Genomic DNA, 16,635 nt, shown 5'->3' with positions numbered 1-16,635 from the left:
TAAGTAATAAAATAAAAATATAAATATATTCAACTATAAATAAATAAATGACAAAAGTGCATAACAAAATTACTACAATAGTAAATAAATAATACTATATCATTAATATTTATATTAAACATTAGATGAAAAACTTAAATAAAAAAAAACACTGCTTTGACAACTAAGTGAAATAAGTTTAAGTTGAATGACTAAAATGAAACAGACTAAACCCAAATTTAAATATTAAAATAATTAAAGTTAAATAGAAATATAAAAAAACCTAATACAATTATAAAATTACTAAAATGAAAACTGAAAATATAAAAGTGAAAGGTAATTCCAAATATTAATAAATACTATAAGGGTGTATAATTAATACTATATTATTAATATTAAATGAAAAATTTAAAACTAATTGAAATTAGTTTAAGTTGAATTAATAAAATGACTTTAACTGAACTAAAAATAAAAGTGAAGTAGAAATATGAAATAAAAAGGACAAAAGCACATAACACAATGACTAAAACTTAAAGTGAAAATTAAAAATATAAAAATAAAAGCTAATTCAAAATATTAATTATTATTATAATTATCCATGTATATATAAATAATACTACATTATTAATGTTAATATTAAATATTAGATGAAAAAAATGTAACAGAAAAACTAAAAAAAAAAAAAAACATTGACTTGGCAGCTAACTAAAATAAGTGTAAGAAATAAAATGAAAGTTTAAGTAATAAAATAAACATTAATTAAAGCTACACAGAATGTATTATTCTAGAATATATATTATTCTAAAATATGTAATATATATATATATATATATATATATATATATAACAAAATATGATATTCTTGAGATTTTGTCTCCAAGGTTTCTATATCAAAAAATTACATATATATATATATATATATATATATATATATATATAAATAATCTATTCAAATAAGAAAATGATAGAAAGGACAAAACACATATTAAAATAACTAATAAAAACACACGAAAATATAAAAATAAAAGCCAATTCAAATATTAATAAATAAATTAATAAATCAAATATTAGTATATAAACTATAAATAATAAAACAATGCTGTTCAGCACCATGGTATATTGTATTGATAAGTACAATTGATTATAAGTATAATCAATAAGTACAATTGTATTACCTTTTTTGTAATGGAAGAACTAATTCTTCCAGCCCATTAGGGTTGTGACGGTGAGGACATTTTCCCACCGGTTAATCGACGTGTGACAACACCGGTAATACTGGTATCACCGCGGGGGCGTTCCCTCTTTTCCTCGCTTTCCTTTGCTTTTAAATAGCTTAAAAGCTGCGTGCGCATTTTACTTTCACTTCCAAATTAGCAGCAGTTCGGCGTCAATTGCTTGAATACGGCATACACTTTGATGTCAAATAAAATAAATAATCGACACAAAGTTTAAATAAAGTAAAAATCTGCAAACGATGTGGAACCAATTAAATAAGAAAGTAATGTTTAAAAAAGCTTCCAAAATCAGATAAACAGCAAAAGCCAACAGGCTTTTCAAAATCCAAAATATTGTCAAACAGGCGCTTTTGCATCTCGTTTCGAAACTAAATAATCTGTGATCGTCTTGTCTGTCTCACCTCACCTCACTCTTCCTGTCCGTCTCACCTCACTCGTCTTGTCTGTCTCACTGTCTCACCTCACTCGTCTTGTCTGTCTCACTTCACTCGTCTTGTCTGTCTCACTGTCTCACCTCACTCGTCTTGTCTGCCTCACTCTTCTTGTCTGTCTCGCCTCACTCGTCTTGTCTGTCTCGCCTTACTCGTCTTGTCTGTCTCGCCTCACTCGTCTTGTCTGTCTCGCCTTACTCGTCTTGTCTGTCTCGCCTCACTCGTCTTGTCTGTCTCGCCTTACTCGTCTTGTCTGTCTCGCCTCACTCGTCTTGTCTGTCTCGCCTTACTCGTCTTGTCTGTCTCGCCTCACTCGTCTTGTCTGTCTCGCCTTACTCGTCTTGTCTGTCTCGCCTCACTCGTCTTGTCTGTCTCGCCTTACTCGTCTTGTCTGTCTCGCCTCACTCGTCTTGTCTGTCTCGCCTTACTCGTCTTGTCTGTCTCGCCTCACTCGTCTTGTCTGTCTCGCCTTACTCGTCTTGTCTGTCTCGCCTCACTCGTCTTGTCTGTCTCGCCTTACTCGTCTTGTCTGTCTCGCCTCACTCGTCTTGTCTGTCTCACTGTCTCACCTCACTCGTCTTGTCTGCCTCACTCTTCTTGTCTGTCTCGCCTCACTCGTCTTGTCTGTCTCGCCTCACTCGTCTTGTCTGTCTCGCCTCACTCGTCTTGTCTGTCTCGCCTCACTCGTCTTGTCTGCCTCGCCTCACTCTTCCTGTCTGTCTCGCCTCACTCTTCCTGTCTGTCTCGCCTCACTCTTCCTGTCTGTCTCGCCTCACTCTTCCTGTCTGTCTCGCCTCACTCTTCCTGTCTGTCTCGCCTCACTCTTCCTGTCTGTCTCGCCTCACTCTTCCTGTCTGTCTCGCCTCACTCTTCCTGTCTGTCTCGCCTCACTCTTCCTGTCTGTCTCGCCTCACTCTTCCTGTCTGTCTCGCCTCACTCTTCTTGTCTGTCTCGCCTCACTCTTCCTGTCTGTCTCGCCTCACTCTTCTTGTCTGTCTCGCCTCACTCTTCCTGTCTGTCTCGCCTCACTCTTCCTGTCTGTCTCGCCTCACTCTTCTTGTCTGTCTCAGAAATCTGATCTGAGATGCGACTGTCGTTCGGCACGCTGCATTGAGCAGCCACGTTCAGTTTTTAATTGTAGTGTCTGTTCTTTTACTGAACTAAATTATTTTTATTACAATAAAAAATCAAAACCACGGTGGGGGTCGGTGCCGCGGTGGGCAAGTGACGTAACCGGTGTTGCGGCTTATCATCGGTATCACCGTCAGCACCGTCTATCGCGGCAAGCCTACAGCCCATGCGTATGTTTTATACAGTAATTGCCCATTTTATGAAAATAGACCATAAAAAAGGAAAGGCGTTTTTGAGGAAAAGAGAGATGGAACTGGATCGGGACACATCGCAGGCAAAACTGAACTACTTCAGTGTTTTGTGTGTTTAGTGCTTTGGTTTGGTTAATCGTACCATAGTAGTGGTTTGGGAGTAGATGTTATCCTCTAGGTGGCAGCGTCCGTCGTGAGGAACCACGATACCGGCCAGTTTACCGTCCAGAGCCAGATGAGATGGCTGGTCTGTCATAACCAGCAGCAGATGCTTCGCTTCGGGACGCCATCCGATGTCTTTCTGCAGAGATGAATCAAGATTTACAAACCTGCATGAGTGTGTGTTTAGCATAAGGTTTACTCAGCAGTCGGAGGAGTTCTACATAGCATACATCTGTCCTGTGTTACTAATACAAGACTAACTGCACTGCTTGAGCGTTCAGATGCCTTGGATTGATCATTCCTTAAATCATGTCTTGAGAAAAAGAGTGCTGTTACTTTGCTGATTTACAATTTTCCTCGACAGATGATAAAGCACACAAAAATAAAAAATAAAAACAATAAATAAATAAATACAAAAATAATAATAATAATAATAAAAACTAAAATAAAAATAATTAAATATTGAAAAAAAAATCTAATTAACAGTAAAAAATAAATAAAATAATACACACTGGTAATGAAACAAAGAAACAATAAAAAAACATTAAAAACTCAAACTAAAAATAATAAACCATAATATTATAATAGGCTCTATGCTTGACAGATGATAAAACCCACAATAAATAAATAAAAAGTAATACAAAAAAGAAATACAAAAACAAAACAATAAATAAAACAACAAACAAACAAATCAATTTATTTAAAAAATTTAAATAAATAAACAGTAAAAATATAATAAATACCAAAAATAAAATGCAATAAAAATATTTAAAAATAAAACAAAATAAAAGAACCAAAAGTAAAAAAAAATAAAAAATACACAAACAAACAAAACCAAACAAATAACATGAAAATATAGCATGCAAGAAAATCCTAAACGTAAATAAATTAAAAAATAAAAAAAATAAACGCATGAAATAACTAAACAAAGATACAACAAAAAATTTTAAATAAACAAATAAAAAAAAATTATTAAAATTATTTGTTAGTAGAAATAATAACTAAAAATAAAGTAAATAAAAATAAATGAAATACTCAAAATAAATAAATGCGACAAAAATAAATAAATAAACAAGCTTGAGTCTGTGTTACTAATACAAGACTAAGTGCACTAGTTGAGGGTTTATCTGCCAGGATGAGTAACGTTTGAATTAATCATTCCTTAAATCATGTCTTCAGGAAAAAAGGGCTTAACTGATGTATAACTTTGCTTGACAGATAATAAAACATAAATAAATGAATAAATAAATACTAACAATAAAAATAAATTGTTACAAAAAAATCCTAAAAATAATTGATTGATTGTTGAGATTGTGTGTGGACTCTTCTGACCTGAGCCTGTTACTAATTGAACACAAACCACACGAGTCGAGCGTTTTTAGCTGCCAGGAGTAATGAGTAATGTTTGACTAAAAAACCCCGACAAGATGCCAACAGGAACTACCTTTTAAAGCTACAACAGCAAGGCATCTGTGTAACTCATGGGTGACGACAGGAGGACGAGAAACAAACGCTATTCCACCCGAGAGCCGAGCGTTTGGAGGACACAGCAAATGCTTCGTTTCGCTTTCCGACTCGCCGAGGCACATTACGAAGACTGAAACTCAGCCAAGGTCACAAAAAGCTTTCGGCTCAGAAAGCATTCGCTTATCATTCCCGGGAAAGATCCCAGCAGCCGGATCCCATGAAGAGGCTTTGTTGATGCTGCTGGGCTGCTGTGAGCAGTGACGAGATGGAGATGCTCCCGCTCCCAGACCGTCTCTGCAGCGACCGCAGGAGAAATATGTGCTGACGGACCGGGTTTAGATGAATCGTTCATGAGACCATATTTGACGAGAGCGGCTGCTCGAATCATTAGTGCTGTTAAAGCAGGCGTTGTGTTGAACATGAGCATGTAAATCACATTAATCATTCTTCAAATCAGACTTTGCTTGGTTGATGAATAAACATGCAAAAATAAATAAATAAATAAATGACTGAAACTCACATAATTTACATAATTGAATAGTAAAATATAAACAAAAAATAAAATAAATAAATAAACTAACAAACTAGAATATTACTATATCATTCATAAAAGATTTGAGGGTTATTTAAGCCAGTAAAAAACACAAAACAACCACCATTAGCAAGAAAAATAAATAAGGACAAGTAGCAATCACCACTAACAATAAATATATAAATAAACAAAAAAAACAACAACCTAGCAATCACCACTAACAAAAATAAAAACAAAACCAAATATATTATAAAAAGTTAAAAGAAATAATAAATAAATACTAAAAATAAAAAAATAAATACATCATAAAATGTCATAATACTAAAATAAAAATAATAATAAAATGAATAAATAAATAGCAAAAAGTAAATAAAGTCATAATACTAATAATAAACAATAAATGAAAAATAAATACTAATATAAAAATAAATAAAACTGTAATATTACTAAAACAAATACTACCATTTTTAACTTTAGCCAGTAAGAAACGATCCAGCAATCACCACGAACAACAAAATGGAAATTTCATTACAAAACAAACAAACACTAGCTAACTAATAAATAAATAAATAAATAAATAAACATAATAATAAATAAATACATCATAAAAACAAAATGCACAAATATAATAAATTACTAAATAATTACTAAAAATACTTAAGAAATATAAATAAATAAATAGCAAAAAGTAAATAAAGTCATAATACTAATAATAAACAATAAATGAAAAATAAATACTAATATAAAAATAAATAAAACTGTAATATTACTAAAACAAATACTACCATTTTTAACTTTAGCCAGTAAGAAACGATCCAGCAATCACCACGAACAACAAAATGGAAATTTCATTACAAAACAAACAAACACTAGCTAACTAATAAATAAATAAATAAATAAATAAACATAATAATAAATAAATACATCATAAAAACAAAATGCACAAATATAATAAATTACTAAATAATTACTAAAAATACTTAAGAAATATAAATAAATAAATAGCAAAAAGTAAATAAAGTCATAATACTAATAATAAACAATAAATGAAAAATAAATACTAATATAAAAATAAATAAAACTGTAATATTACTAAAATGAATACTAGCGTTTTTGACTTGAGACAGTATAAGGAACAATCCAGCAAATCACCACTAACAAAAAAGTGGAAACACTAATAACTAAATAAATACATAAACAAATAAATAAATAAACTATAACATTTTGAATAATCACTCATAATAGTGAACTCTTTTGACTTGAGCGTGTAAGGAACCACCTAGCAACCACCCAGAACTTCATAGCAACCACAGAAAACATCCAATCAGCTTACTAAAAACCTGCTAAAAACCACCCAGTAAACCTTAACCAACCAAATTGGATCCAACATGCAACTACAAAGCAACACCCTGGCAACCACCCAAACCTGCCAGAAGCGAAGCAATCACTCATCAGTGTGGTTGATTTTCTGAAAGCAGTGTGTGGCTCAGGTGTGTTTACCTGGCAGACGGCGGCCTGCAGCATGGCGTCCAAGCCTCCCTCCGGCGTGTCCATGTTCCCGGAGATCCTCTGCTCCTGGATGACCCGCGTGAACTCCGTCATGTTGTGTGTGATGGGGAGGACGTGGATGAAGCCGTGAGCCGGCCTGCAGTTCACCTCATAATCACTGAGACACACACACAAAACTCACAGCTTCCCAGAGGAGAGACAAATGTGACCCTGGAGCACAAAACCAGGGTCAATTTTTCGAAATTGAGATTAATACATCATCTGAAAGCTGAATAGATAAGCTCTCCATTGATGTATGGTTTGTTAGGACAGGACAATATTTGGCCGAGATACAACTATTTGAAAATCTGGAATCTGAGGGTGCAAAAAAAATCTGAATATTGAGAAAATCATCTTTAAAGTTGTCCAAATTAAGTTCTTAGCTATGCATATTACTAATCAAAAATTAAGTTTTGATATATTTACAGTAGGACATTTACAAAATATCTTCATGGAACATGATCTTTACTTAATATCCTAATGATTTTTGGCATAAAAGAAAAATGTATAATTTTGACCCATACAATGTATTTTTGGCTATTGCTACAAATATCCCCCAGCGACTTCACACTGCTTTTGTGCTCCAGGGACACACACACACACACACACACACTTCAGACCGCTTCAGTATCTCATCTGTCTCTCTGAACATGTGTTCTCACGTCAGTCTGCTCTAGAGTTTCAGTCAGTTCTGGTTACTGTGAACTAAAACCTTGATCATTGAAATAAAACATGAAAACGTAAACTTAAAACGTACATAAAAATTTTAAATCTTGCTTTGGGAACTAACTTGAAATGAAGTAATTTGAAGTACTAAAATTACTAGAGCTAAAACTGCAATAAAAATAGAGAGAAAAAGAAAAATGTTAAAGAGAAATATAAAAACAATAAAATAAAAAAGCACAAAAAACAACAAATTACAATTCTATTAATAATAATAATAATAATAACAACAACTAAAATTAGTATAAGTAAAACTGAAATCAACATCAATTAAAATATATAAAAGAATAAATAAAAAATGAAAAAAGCACAACAAAAAACTAAAACAACAAAATGCCAAAAATTATTAATAACAACAACTAAAATTTCTAAAACAAATTACTAAAATAGAAATAATAAAAATAAGTAATTAACAACATAAATAAATACTTAAGGAATATTATCACTATAATTATTATTATTATTTACTTATTTTTAGTATTTATTTTGTATAATTATAATTAAATGTTATTATTATGTAAATATAATGATGTAATAATGAACAATTATGCAATTGTTGTTTTAGTAATTTAGTATTTATCATCATCATCCTCATCATTATTATTATTATAGTAAAATTACTAAACCTGAAATTAATTTAAATTTTTTTTTAAAAACTAAGAAAGCATGACAAAAACGTTACACAAGTTACTAAAACAAAAATAACAACATTAGTAAACATGTAAACTTATATTAAAATAAAAACAGAAACTGTAACAATAAAAGCCAGTTCATAATTCATAAATATTAGAATAGCATAAACATAATACTGAAATAACAGCTGACGAATCTGTCTGTTTATTTATTTTCTAAAGAATTTTAGGAGAAGCATTTGCGACAAAGTAAATACTCGATCGAAACTCACTTGTCATAAGCATGCATATTTTGCCCAGTTTATTTATATTTAAATATAATTATAATAATTCATTATTAAAATTAATTTAAAAAATACTTAAAATATTAATGTAATCAAATTAATAATTCATCAATTTATTATTATTTAATTGTTTATTTAATTATTTAATAATAATAATAATTATTATTATTATTATTATTATCATTGTTTAATTATTTGATTTATATTAGAAAAATATAATTATGAGAATAGATAACTAAAATATTAAGTTATTAAATAATAATAAATTGATAAATTATTAATTTAATTACATTAATTATTTTTAAGTAATAATAATAATTATTATTATTATCATTATTTAAAAATAATTCATGTAATTAAATGTATTAGTTTATTATTATTTAATAACTTAATATTTAGTAGTTAAATAATAATAATAATAACAATAAATTATTATTATTATTATTGAACTATTATTAATTAATTTCTTTTTTAAAATGTTCATCATTTTTAAATAAATATTTGACTTAATTGCATATTTAAATCACACTGTTGTCAGGTGAAATGACTGAATTATTTTATAATATGAATGTAATTAAATTAATAATTTATCAATGTATTATTATTTAATAACTTATTTAATTATGTTAAATAATAGTATTAAAATTATAAAACATACAAATATAAAAATTATTATTATAAAAAAAAAATGTTTTCACAATTTTCTCATTATGAGAATAGTTTTCTCTGAATTATTATTATTATTAAGTTGTTGTCATTTGTTCTTTGGCTTGTTGTGCTGCGGGTTTGGGTCGGGTGTGTTCACCTGCAGGGGTTCAGGAGTTTGGAGGGATGGACGTCAATGTAAGGAGACAGCGGTTTATCCACGAACGAGCCGAAGCCCACTCTGAAGTCGCTGGAGTGCTCCTTCATCAGATGAGACAGAGCCAGACCCGCCGTCTTCAGCCGGTCCAGATTATCCTGCATGGAGGCCGAGACGTCCACTAGATAGTACAGATCCACAGGATAGCGCTCCGACTGCTGCACCTCCACCACGAACGACGCCTCGCCGCCTGACACAGGAAGTGACATCATCACAACGCTACATTTACTATTTTACATTTCATGAGAAAGTTACTGCTGGTTGCCATGGCGCTGCTATGGTGTTCTGCATTTATGCTGACATGTTGTTATTTACTTTCTAAGGTGCTTTGGGTTGCGTTGCTAGGGTGTTCTTGGCGGTTACCATAGCGTTGCTAAGGTGTTCTGCATTTATGTTGACACACTGTTATGTGGTTTCTAAGGTGTTTTGGGTTGCTAAGGCATTGCTAGGGTGTTCTAGGTGGTTGCCATGGCATTTCTATGAGGTTGCTAAGGTGTTCTGCATTTATGTTGACACACTGTTATGTGGTTTCTAAGGTGTTTTGGGTTGCTAAGGCATTGCTAGGGTGTTCTAGGTGGTTGCCATGGCATTTCTATGAGGTTGCTAAGGTGTTCTGCATTTATGTTGACACACTGTTATGTGGTTTCTAAGGTGTTTTGGGTTGCTAAGGCATTGCTAGGGTGTTCTAGGTGGTTGCCATGGCATTTCTATGAGGTTGCTAAGGTGTTCTGCATTTATTACATTTAGTACTTTGTTATGTGGTTTCTAAAGTGTTGAGTTGTTGTTTCTAAGGTGTTTTGGGTTGCTACGGCGTTGCTAGGGTGTTATTGGTGGTTAGCAAGGTGTTGCTGAGGTGTTCTGCATTTATGTTGGAATGCTGTTATGTGGTTTCTAAGATGAATTGGGTTGCTACAGTGCTGATAGGGTTTTTTGGGTGGTTGCCATGGAATTTCTATGAGGTTGCTAAGGTGTTCTGCATTTATGTTAGCTCTTTGTTATGTGGTTTCTAAGGTTTTTTTAGGTTGATTAGGCGTTGCTAGTGTGTTCTTGGTGGTTGCCATGGAATTTCTATGAGGTTGCTAAGGTGTTCTGCATATATGTTAGCACTTTATGTGGTTTCTAAAGTGCTGGGTTGTTGTTTCTAAGGCGTTTTGGGTTGCTAAGGCATTGCTAGGGTGTTTTAGGTGGTTGCCATAGCATTGCTATGAGTTTGCTAAGGTGTTCTGCATATATGTTAGCACTTTGTTATGTGGTTTCTAAAGTGTTGGGTTGTTGTTTCTAAGGTGTTTTGGGTTGCTAAGGCGTTGCTATGGTGTTATTGGGGGTTACCAAGGTGATGCTGAGGTTTTCTGCATTTATGTTGGCATGTTGTTATGTGGTTTCTAAGATGAATTGGGTTGCTACAGTGTTGATAGGGTGTTCTGGGTGGCTGCCATGGAATTTCTATGAGGTTGCTAAGGTGTTCTGCATTTCTGTTAGCACTTTGTTTTGTGGTTTCTAAAGTGCTGGGTTGTCGTTATTAATGTGTTTTGGGTTGCTAAGGTGTTGCTATAGCAATAGCACCCTATAGGGCAGGGGTGCCCAACCCTGCTCCTGGCGATCGACTGTCCTGCAAAGTTCAGCTCCAACCCTAATCAAACACACCTGAAGCAACTAATTAGGGTCTTCAGGATCACTTAAACATTAAAGGCTTTGACTAGAGTTGGAGCTAAACTTTGCAGGACAGTCGATCGCCAGGAGCAGGGTTGGGCACCCCTGCTATAGGGTATTCTGGGTGGTTGCCATGGGATTGCTATGAGGTTTCTAAGGTGTTCTGCATTGATGTTGGAACATTGTTATTTGGCTTCTAAGTGTTTTGGGTTGTTGTTTCTAAGGTGTTATAGGTTGCTAAGGTGTTGCTAGGGTGCACCTGGCCTTTAATGGTCAGACGTTACCTGGTCGTAGGTGGATGTTAATCTCTCTCGGTGACACCTGTGAGCTGCCGATAGTGGCATTTACTTCCACTTTCACATTCGGGTTCTGGATAAAAGCCTCTTCACAGCCCCGGACTCGCAGGTCAGACACAGATCCACATCGCTGACTTACATGAGCCCCGTCCAGAAACCTCTGTCAGAGTAAACAAACCGTCAGACATGTCAAGGGTCACTGCTAATGCCTGTTTCTTCAAGAAACAAGGCGACTGTTGTGTAGGGTGGCATTATTGAAAGCTCTTTAGCTCAGAGATGGTTGCTGAGATGTCGGTCAGGGATTAGTCTGACTGGTGCCGAGCACCGCAGCCACTTCATGAACTTAACCACAATCCCGGGAATAAGCATGACTTTCTGTACAAAGAAAGCATTTAAATCAATTGTTCGCCACAAGAAAATAAACACGTCAGTAATAAACTGACTGACTAAGGCCTGACCAAACCACGACCGGACTTTAATAGACAAGTGTTTACGTATTTGATTTACTCATTTTTTGGAAGGACTAACTTTTGATTATGTGAAAAAATATTATTATTATTATTATAGTATTTATTCATATTTATAATTGGCTTTTAACTTGATCTTTTCAGTTTTCATTTTAATTTTAAGTCTCATTAATTGTTAAATATATATATTTTTTAGCTTTCATTTATTTTATTTAATATATAAATGATATAATTGTAGTACTACTTGACTAAACCACAACCGTACTTTAATGAACAAGCATTACAGTATTTGATTTACTCATCTTTGGAAGGACTGCCTTTTAATTTATAACGTGAAAAAAATGTCAAACTCAAAGAAATATGTTTAATAAAATCACTACATTATTTCTTAAATAATTTTCCTGGTTAAACCAGTGTCATTTTAGTATTATTTAAATACTATTATGTTATTTATTAATCATTTTGAAATATTATATTTTAAGGTTTAATCATTTTGTTATGTTCTTTTATCATTTTTTTACACTTCTAATTAGCTTTAATACATTTTCATTTTGGTTTTGGTAATGTTTTTTAATATTTCTGTTTTGCTTTGATTTGTTTTAGATACATTTTAGTTGTATCATCTATATATTTTAGCATTCATTTATATTTTGAATTAGCTTTTGTTTCTATATTTTAAATTTTAGTAATTTTATGTGCTTTCAGTATTTTCTTTTACATTTTTGCTACACTTCTAATTAGTTTTAATATATTTTTATTTTAGTAATTTTAGTACTTCAAATTTTTAATTTTCTGTCCAATATTTGTCTTTTTTTTCAGCTTTATTTCAACTCTTTATTGTTTTAGCTTACAATAACAACAGTGGGTTAAACCAAGTTGTAACTGCTCAGAATTTGTTCTTCATTTATTCAAGAATCGGCTTGTCTCAGATGTTTGAGAAATTAGTCAGTAATAGTTGAACCTCATTGGTGTCTCAGAAACAACTGAGATATCACAGAGACTTCATGTGCAATTTGTCTTCACTACACTAAAAAGGTACAAAACTGTACTTACATGTACACTTTAGTGACTAATATGTACTTTCAGAGTACTAGTATTAGGGGTAAATAGGGCACAAAGAGGTTTCTGCATTTCTGTTTTATGGGTTCCCACGATCACCGGTGCATTCTGGGGATTAGGGCTCTGGTGCTTTATCACTAACAGACCAAACATGAGCACTTCACACACTCAGACCTCGAGTAGTGTGCCGAGATACAACAATAGCAGCTGAGCTCACACACACACACACACACACATTACCTCCTGAGAGCACCACACACATTCAGGGCCGCGTCTCAGACAGTCTTCACATGTGGAGATGAGGGACGACAAGCATCGGTTATCCGCTGAACACAGAGACAGAGACATTTACACATGAATGAGCGAGCGTTCAGCTCGTCAGCGGGCCTTTGTGTCCAGCACAGACCCTGTCAGGACAGAACAGCACACTGTTTGGAAAGAAACTGTCTCCGAAACATGAACAAATCATGGCACTGAATGTCAACGTCAATCCGAATATTAATTGCGAGAAGCAAAAATAAATATCTAGATAAAACAGGAAGATATTAATGTGCACAACCAAAAATGCTATATAAACGTTCTTTTATACACTGCTGAAAAAAAAGATGGTTGGCTGGCTTTCCAGCCTGGTCTGGCTCCAGCTGGTTTTAGAGGGGTTTTGACCAATTATTTAGCTGGCCAGGCTGGGAAACCAGATGATCAATCAGCTAAACCCAGCTATGGTCATTTGAAACCATGTTTAAACTATGTTTTTTTCTTCCAGCAGGAAAATCCCATTACAGTCGCTATATAGTATGGGGCAAGTTGTCACAATAGGAGCCTGCTGGTTACTGACACTGATTTCAGTAAAACACCTGTGTTTAAATCCTACTAAATACTATCTAACACAAAAATAATAATGGCATCATCCTTAACATTTAAAATGTATTATAGGCTATTAAATGCTTTTCAGCAACTGGAAAACAGCCTAAATGGGAAAAGTGACAACAATATCAAAGCCATCAATGGGAGCTGATAAATAAACTACACATTTATGAGAAATTACTGTTCTGACTCCTACTTTAACGTATAGCCTACTAGCGTGGTTTGCACCCTCAGATTCCAGATTTTCAAATAGTTGCATCTCAGCCAAATATTGTCCTATTCCTAACAAACCATACACCAATGGAAAGCTCATTTATTCAGCTTTCATGTCATGTATAAATCTCAATTTCAAAAAATTTACCCTTATGACTGGTTTTGTGCTCCAGGGTCACATAGGCTATATGTATTTAAAATGTATTATAGACTATTAAACGCTTTTCAGGAACTAGTAAAACAACCTAAATGGGAAAAGTGAAAACAATATCAAGTCTATGAGAGGGAGCTGTTAAATAAACTAGACATATATGAAAAAAATACAGTTTTTTTGGAAGTGAAACCATACCTTCTGACTCCTACTCTAATGTATAGCCTACTATTGTGGTTTGAAGTGTTCACTTGTCACCAAACAAGCTATCCAGTATGATGCAATTATATGATATGATATATGTGGAAAACGACATAACAGAGTTTCGACTCAGAACCTTGTTTTATTAAGCTATAAACCGCGTGACACAACTTGCCCCGTGTGTAAACACTGACTGACATTTCCATTCATTCCCACGAGTTCGCGATGTCAAGATGTGTCCGGCTACAGCACGACAAGATACAAACAATGAAACGCACAGTGAAAGGGATACAATCGACAGCCAAACTCACCCGAATCGGACCTCACAAACACGAACAGCACCGAGATGAGCAGCAGCAGCATGCGAAGAGCAATCAAATCACAGTACAGACGCATGCAGGAAGTCATAGCAGAATAGAGAGTGTGTGTGTGTGTGTGTGTGTTTCCAGCGTTTGAACCGCGACTGAAAATCCCCCGGGAACGCGTCAGACCCTCGTGCGCGCGAACAAAGGAGGGCGATTCGCTTCACCCAACAACCTCCTAATTCTAATTTCCAGATTCAGATGAAGCGCGGCGGAACCGCAGTGTGCGCATTTTGTTGTCATTGCGCGCTTTTACGCATCGGACACGCAGGTGACGCGCCGCGTTTGGCGTCCGCGGTCTTCTCGTACCGTCGCGCAAAGGTCACCGTCCGCGAGTCATTTCTTAAAGGTGCTCGGCGACGTAAGAAACTGCATTCATTGTTGTTCATTGCAGTGATTTTGAAAGCGGAGCCGATGAACGCCCACCTCTTGTGTGAACTGAGTCAGGCAGCGTTATGGTACTGTACAGAGGAGGAGCAGGAATTTTACTGTTCCCCCCGCTTTTCCCCTTTTGAGAATGAGAGGTTGTTGAGGAAAACTCTGGCAGGGCTTGTATTGAATGTATCTGCGTCAGCGTGGAATTTAAACAATGATGAGTAGCCTACATGGCTTCTAGTGTTTCTGAGTTTATATCTCACAGTTACGCCTTTTTTCTCACAGTATACGAGCACGTATAAATTTGCGATTACGAGAAAAAGACAGAATTGTGAGATAAAAGCTCGCAGTTAATTCACCCCAGTCAAGGAAGGTAGCGCCATATTTAATTTCTTTTTAAAAACAGCCTTATTATTTTTTTTAAAGATTTGTTTTTGACTTTATTTAGAAAAGAAAGTGTAACGACAGGAAGTGCAAGAGGGACTGGGATCAGGAAAGGTTCACTTGTCGGGATTCGAACTCGGGACAAGCACTGTAAAAAACAAATAGTTGAGAAAATGTTTAAAAAGTACTTGATGCAGTAAAAATATTGAGTTCTCTCAAAATTAGTTTTTTACTTCTTCTCAGTAAGGATATTCTGTTTAGCCAAAGTAAATTTGTTTGTTCATGCAATGCTGATTGTCTTATTTTGCTAAGAGAAAAATTCTTGTCACAGCAACTGAAACAACAATTACTGTCCTTGAGGTAATTGATCTTTTTCTGTTTCCTAAGAGAAAGAAAGAATGTGTATAAAGTCGCCACATTATCGAATTTATGTTTGTTTACAAATGGCAAACCTTAATGGATGAGGAGAGATGACTGACAGATCGTGCTGAAGGATTTGCTGCTCAACAGATCCTGAGCTCATTGACAAATTTCTTACCTCATAAAATGTGCTCCCTTTACACAGAGTGTGTGTGATCGCAAAATCGAAAGTGAAACAGCCAGTGCAGATTCAAAAACGATTTCAACAACCCGCATATTGATAGTGGCTCACTGATGCGTGGAAATTATATAATACAATATTATAATGTTTGCGGGAGCAGGATTAAGAAACAGTCCCATGCAGGGCTCTAGGGTGAGGGACTGAAGTACAGCGTGTTTGTACTGTAGTTTTACAACAAACTGACTGTTCAGCTGGCAAAAGAAAACAAAACCCATATAAAACAGATTTGAAAATTGTGAAATTAATTATCAAAGACTATAGGTATACAAAGACGGTTCACTCCTTTCGCTTATGAATGGGCGAAACTGCAACGGAATAGTCCCGCCTTCTGAATAAAACAGCCAATCACTGATTGGTAAAGTCATTGCGTGACTGCATCTGCTGTTAGAAATAAGCTTTTTTAACGCTATGTGAGCAGGAACAACATTTATGGGGCAGTATATTTCAGATTTTGTTGCTGATTTGAAATATGTAATTTAATTGTGAGTTCAGCAGGCAGTTTTTGAGATTACAGAATTCCCGCGCTTCCATACTAAGGAAAGGAATGGCTCAGTCAGAAATCGGCATTCTGTCATTCCCTCACCCTCATGATATTCCAAACCCGTTTGACATGTTTTCTACCAAATACGAGATGTTTAGTTTATAGTTTATGATGCTCTTTGTCATACAGTGAAAGTGAATGGGGACTGGAGCTGCTGAGCTTAAAAAACGAAAAAACAAACAAATAAAAACATTTCTGAAATAAGTCTCTTCTGCTCACCAAGGCTGTAATTATTTGACCAAAAATGTAAAACAGCAATATTATGAAATATTATTACAATTTAAAATAACTGTT

The 16,635-nt window shown here is 34.4% G+C and overlaps 1 protein-coding gene across 1 annotated transcript in view; it reads right to left on the bottom strand.

Moving 5' to 3' along the window:
• Positions 1-14,900, bottom strand: part of itgb8 (integrin, beta 8) — a 30,455-nt gene extending 15,555 nt beyond the window's left edge. Inside the window, exons 1-6 of the mRNA XM_016260249.1 lie at positions 14,390-14,900; positions 12,890-12,975; positions 11,112-11,283; positions 9,121-9,367; positions 6,629-6,794; positions 3,110-3,268 (exon numbers count right to left, since the gene is read on the bottom strand). Coding sequence (XP_016115735.1) covers positions 3,110-3,268; positions 6,629-6,794; positions 9,121-9,367; positions 11,112-11,283; positions 12,890-12,975; positions 14,390-14,486 — 927 coding nt within the window. The 5' untranslated portion in view covers positions 14,487-14,900. The remainder of the gene's footprint in view (positions 1-3,109; positions 3,269-6,628; positions 6,795-9,120; positions 9,368-11,111; positions 11,284-12,889; positions 12,976-14,389) is intronic.
• Between the last annotated feature and the right edge of the window lie 1,735 nt (positions 14,901-16,635).

Source organism: Sinocyclocheilus grahami, unplaced genomic scaffold (genome assembly GCF_001515645.1).
Source record: "Sinocyclocheilus grahami isolate Dianchi unplaced genomic scaffold, SAMN03320097.WGS_v1.1 scaffold2039.1, whole genome shotgun sequence".
Lineage (NCBI taxonomy): Eukaryota > Metazoa > Chordata > Actinopteri > Cypriniformes > Cyprinidae > Sinocyclocheilus > Sinocyclocheilus grahami.
The sequence above is the reverse complement of the archived record's forward strand: the minus strand, read 5'-3'. Positions and strand labels throughout refer to the sequence as shown.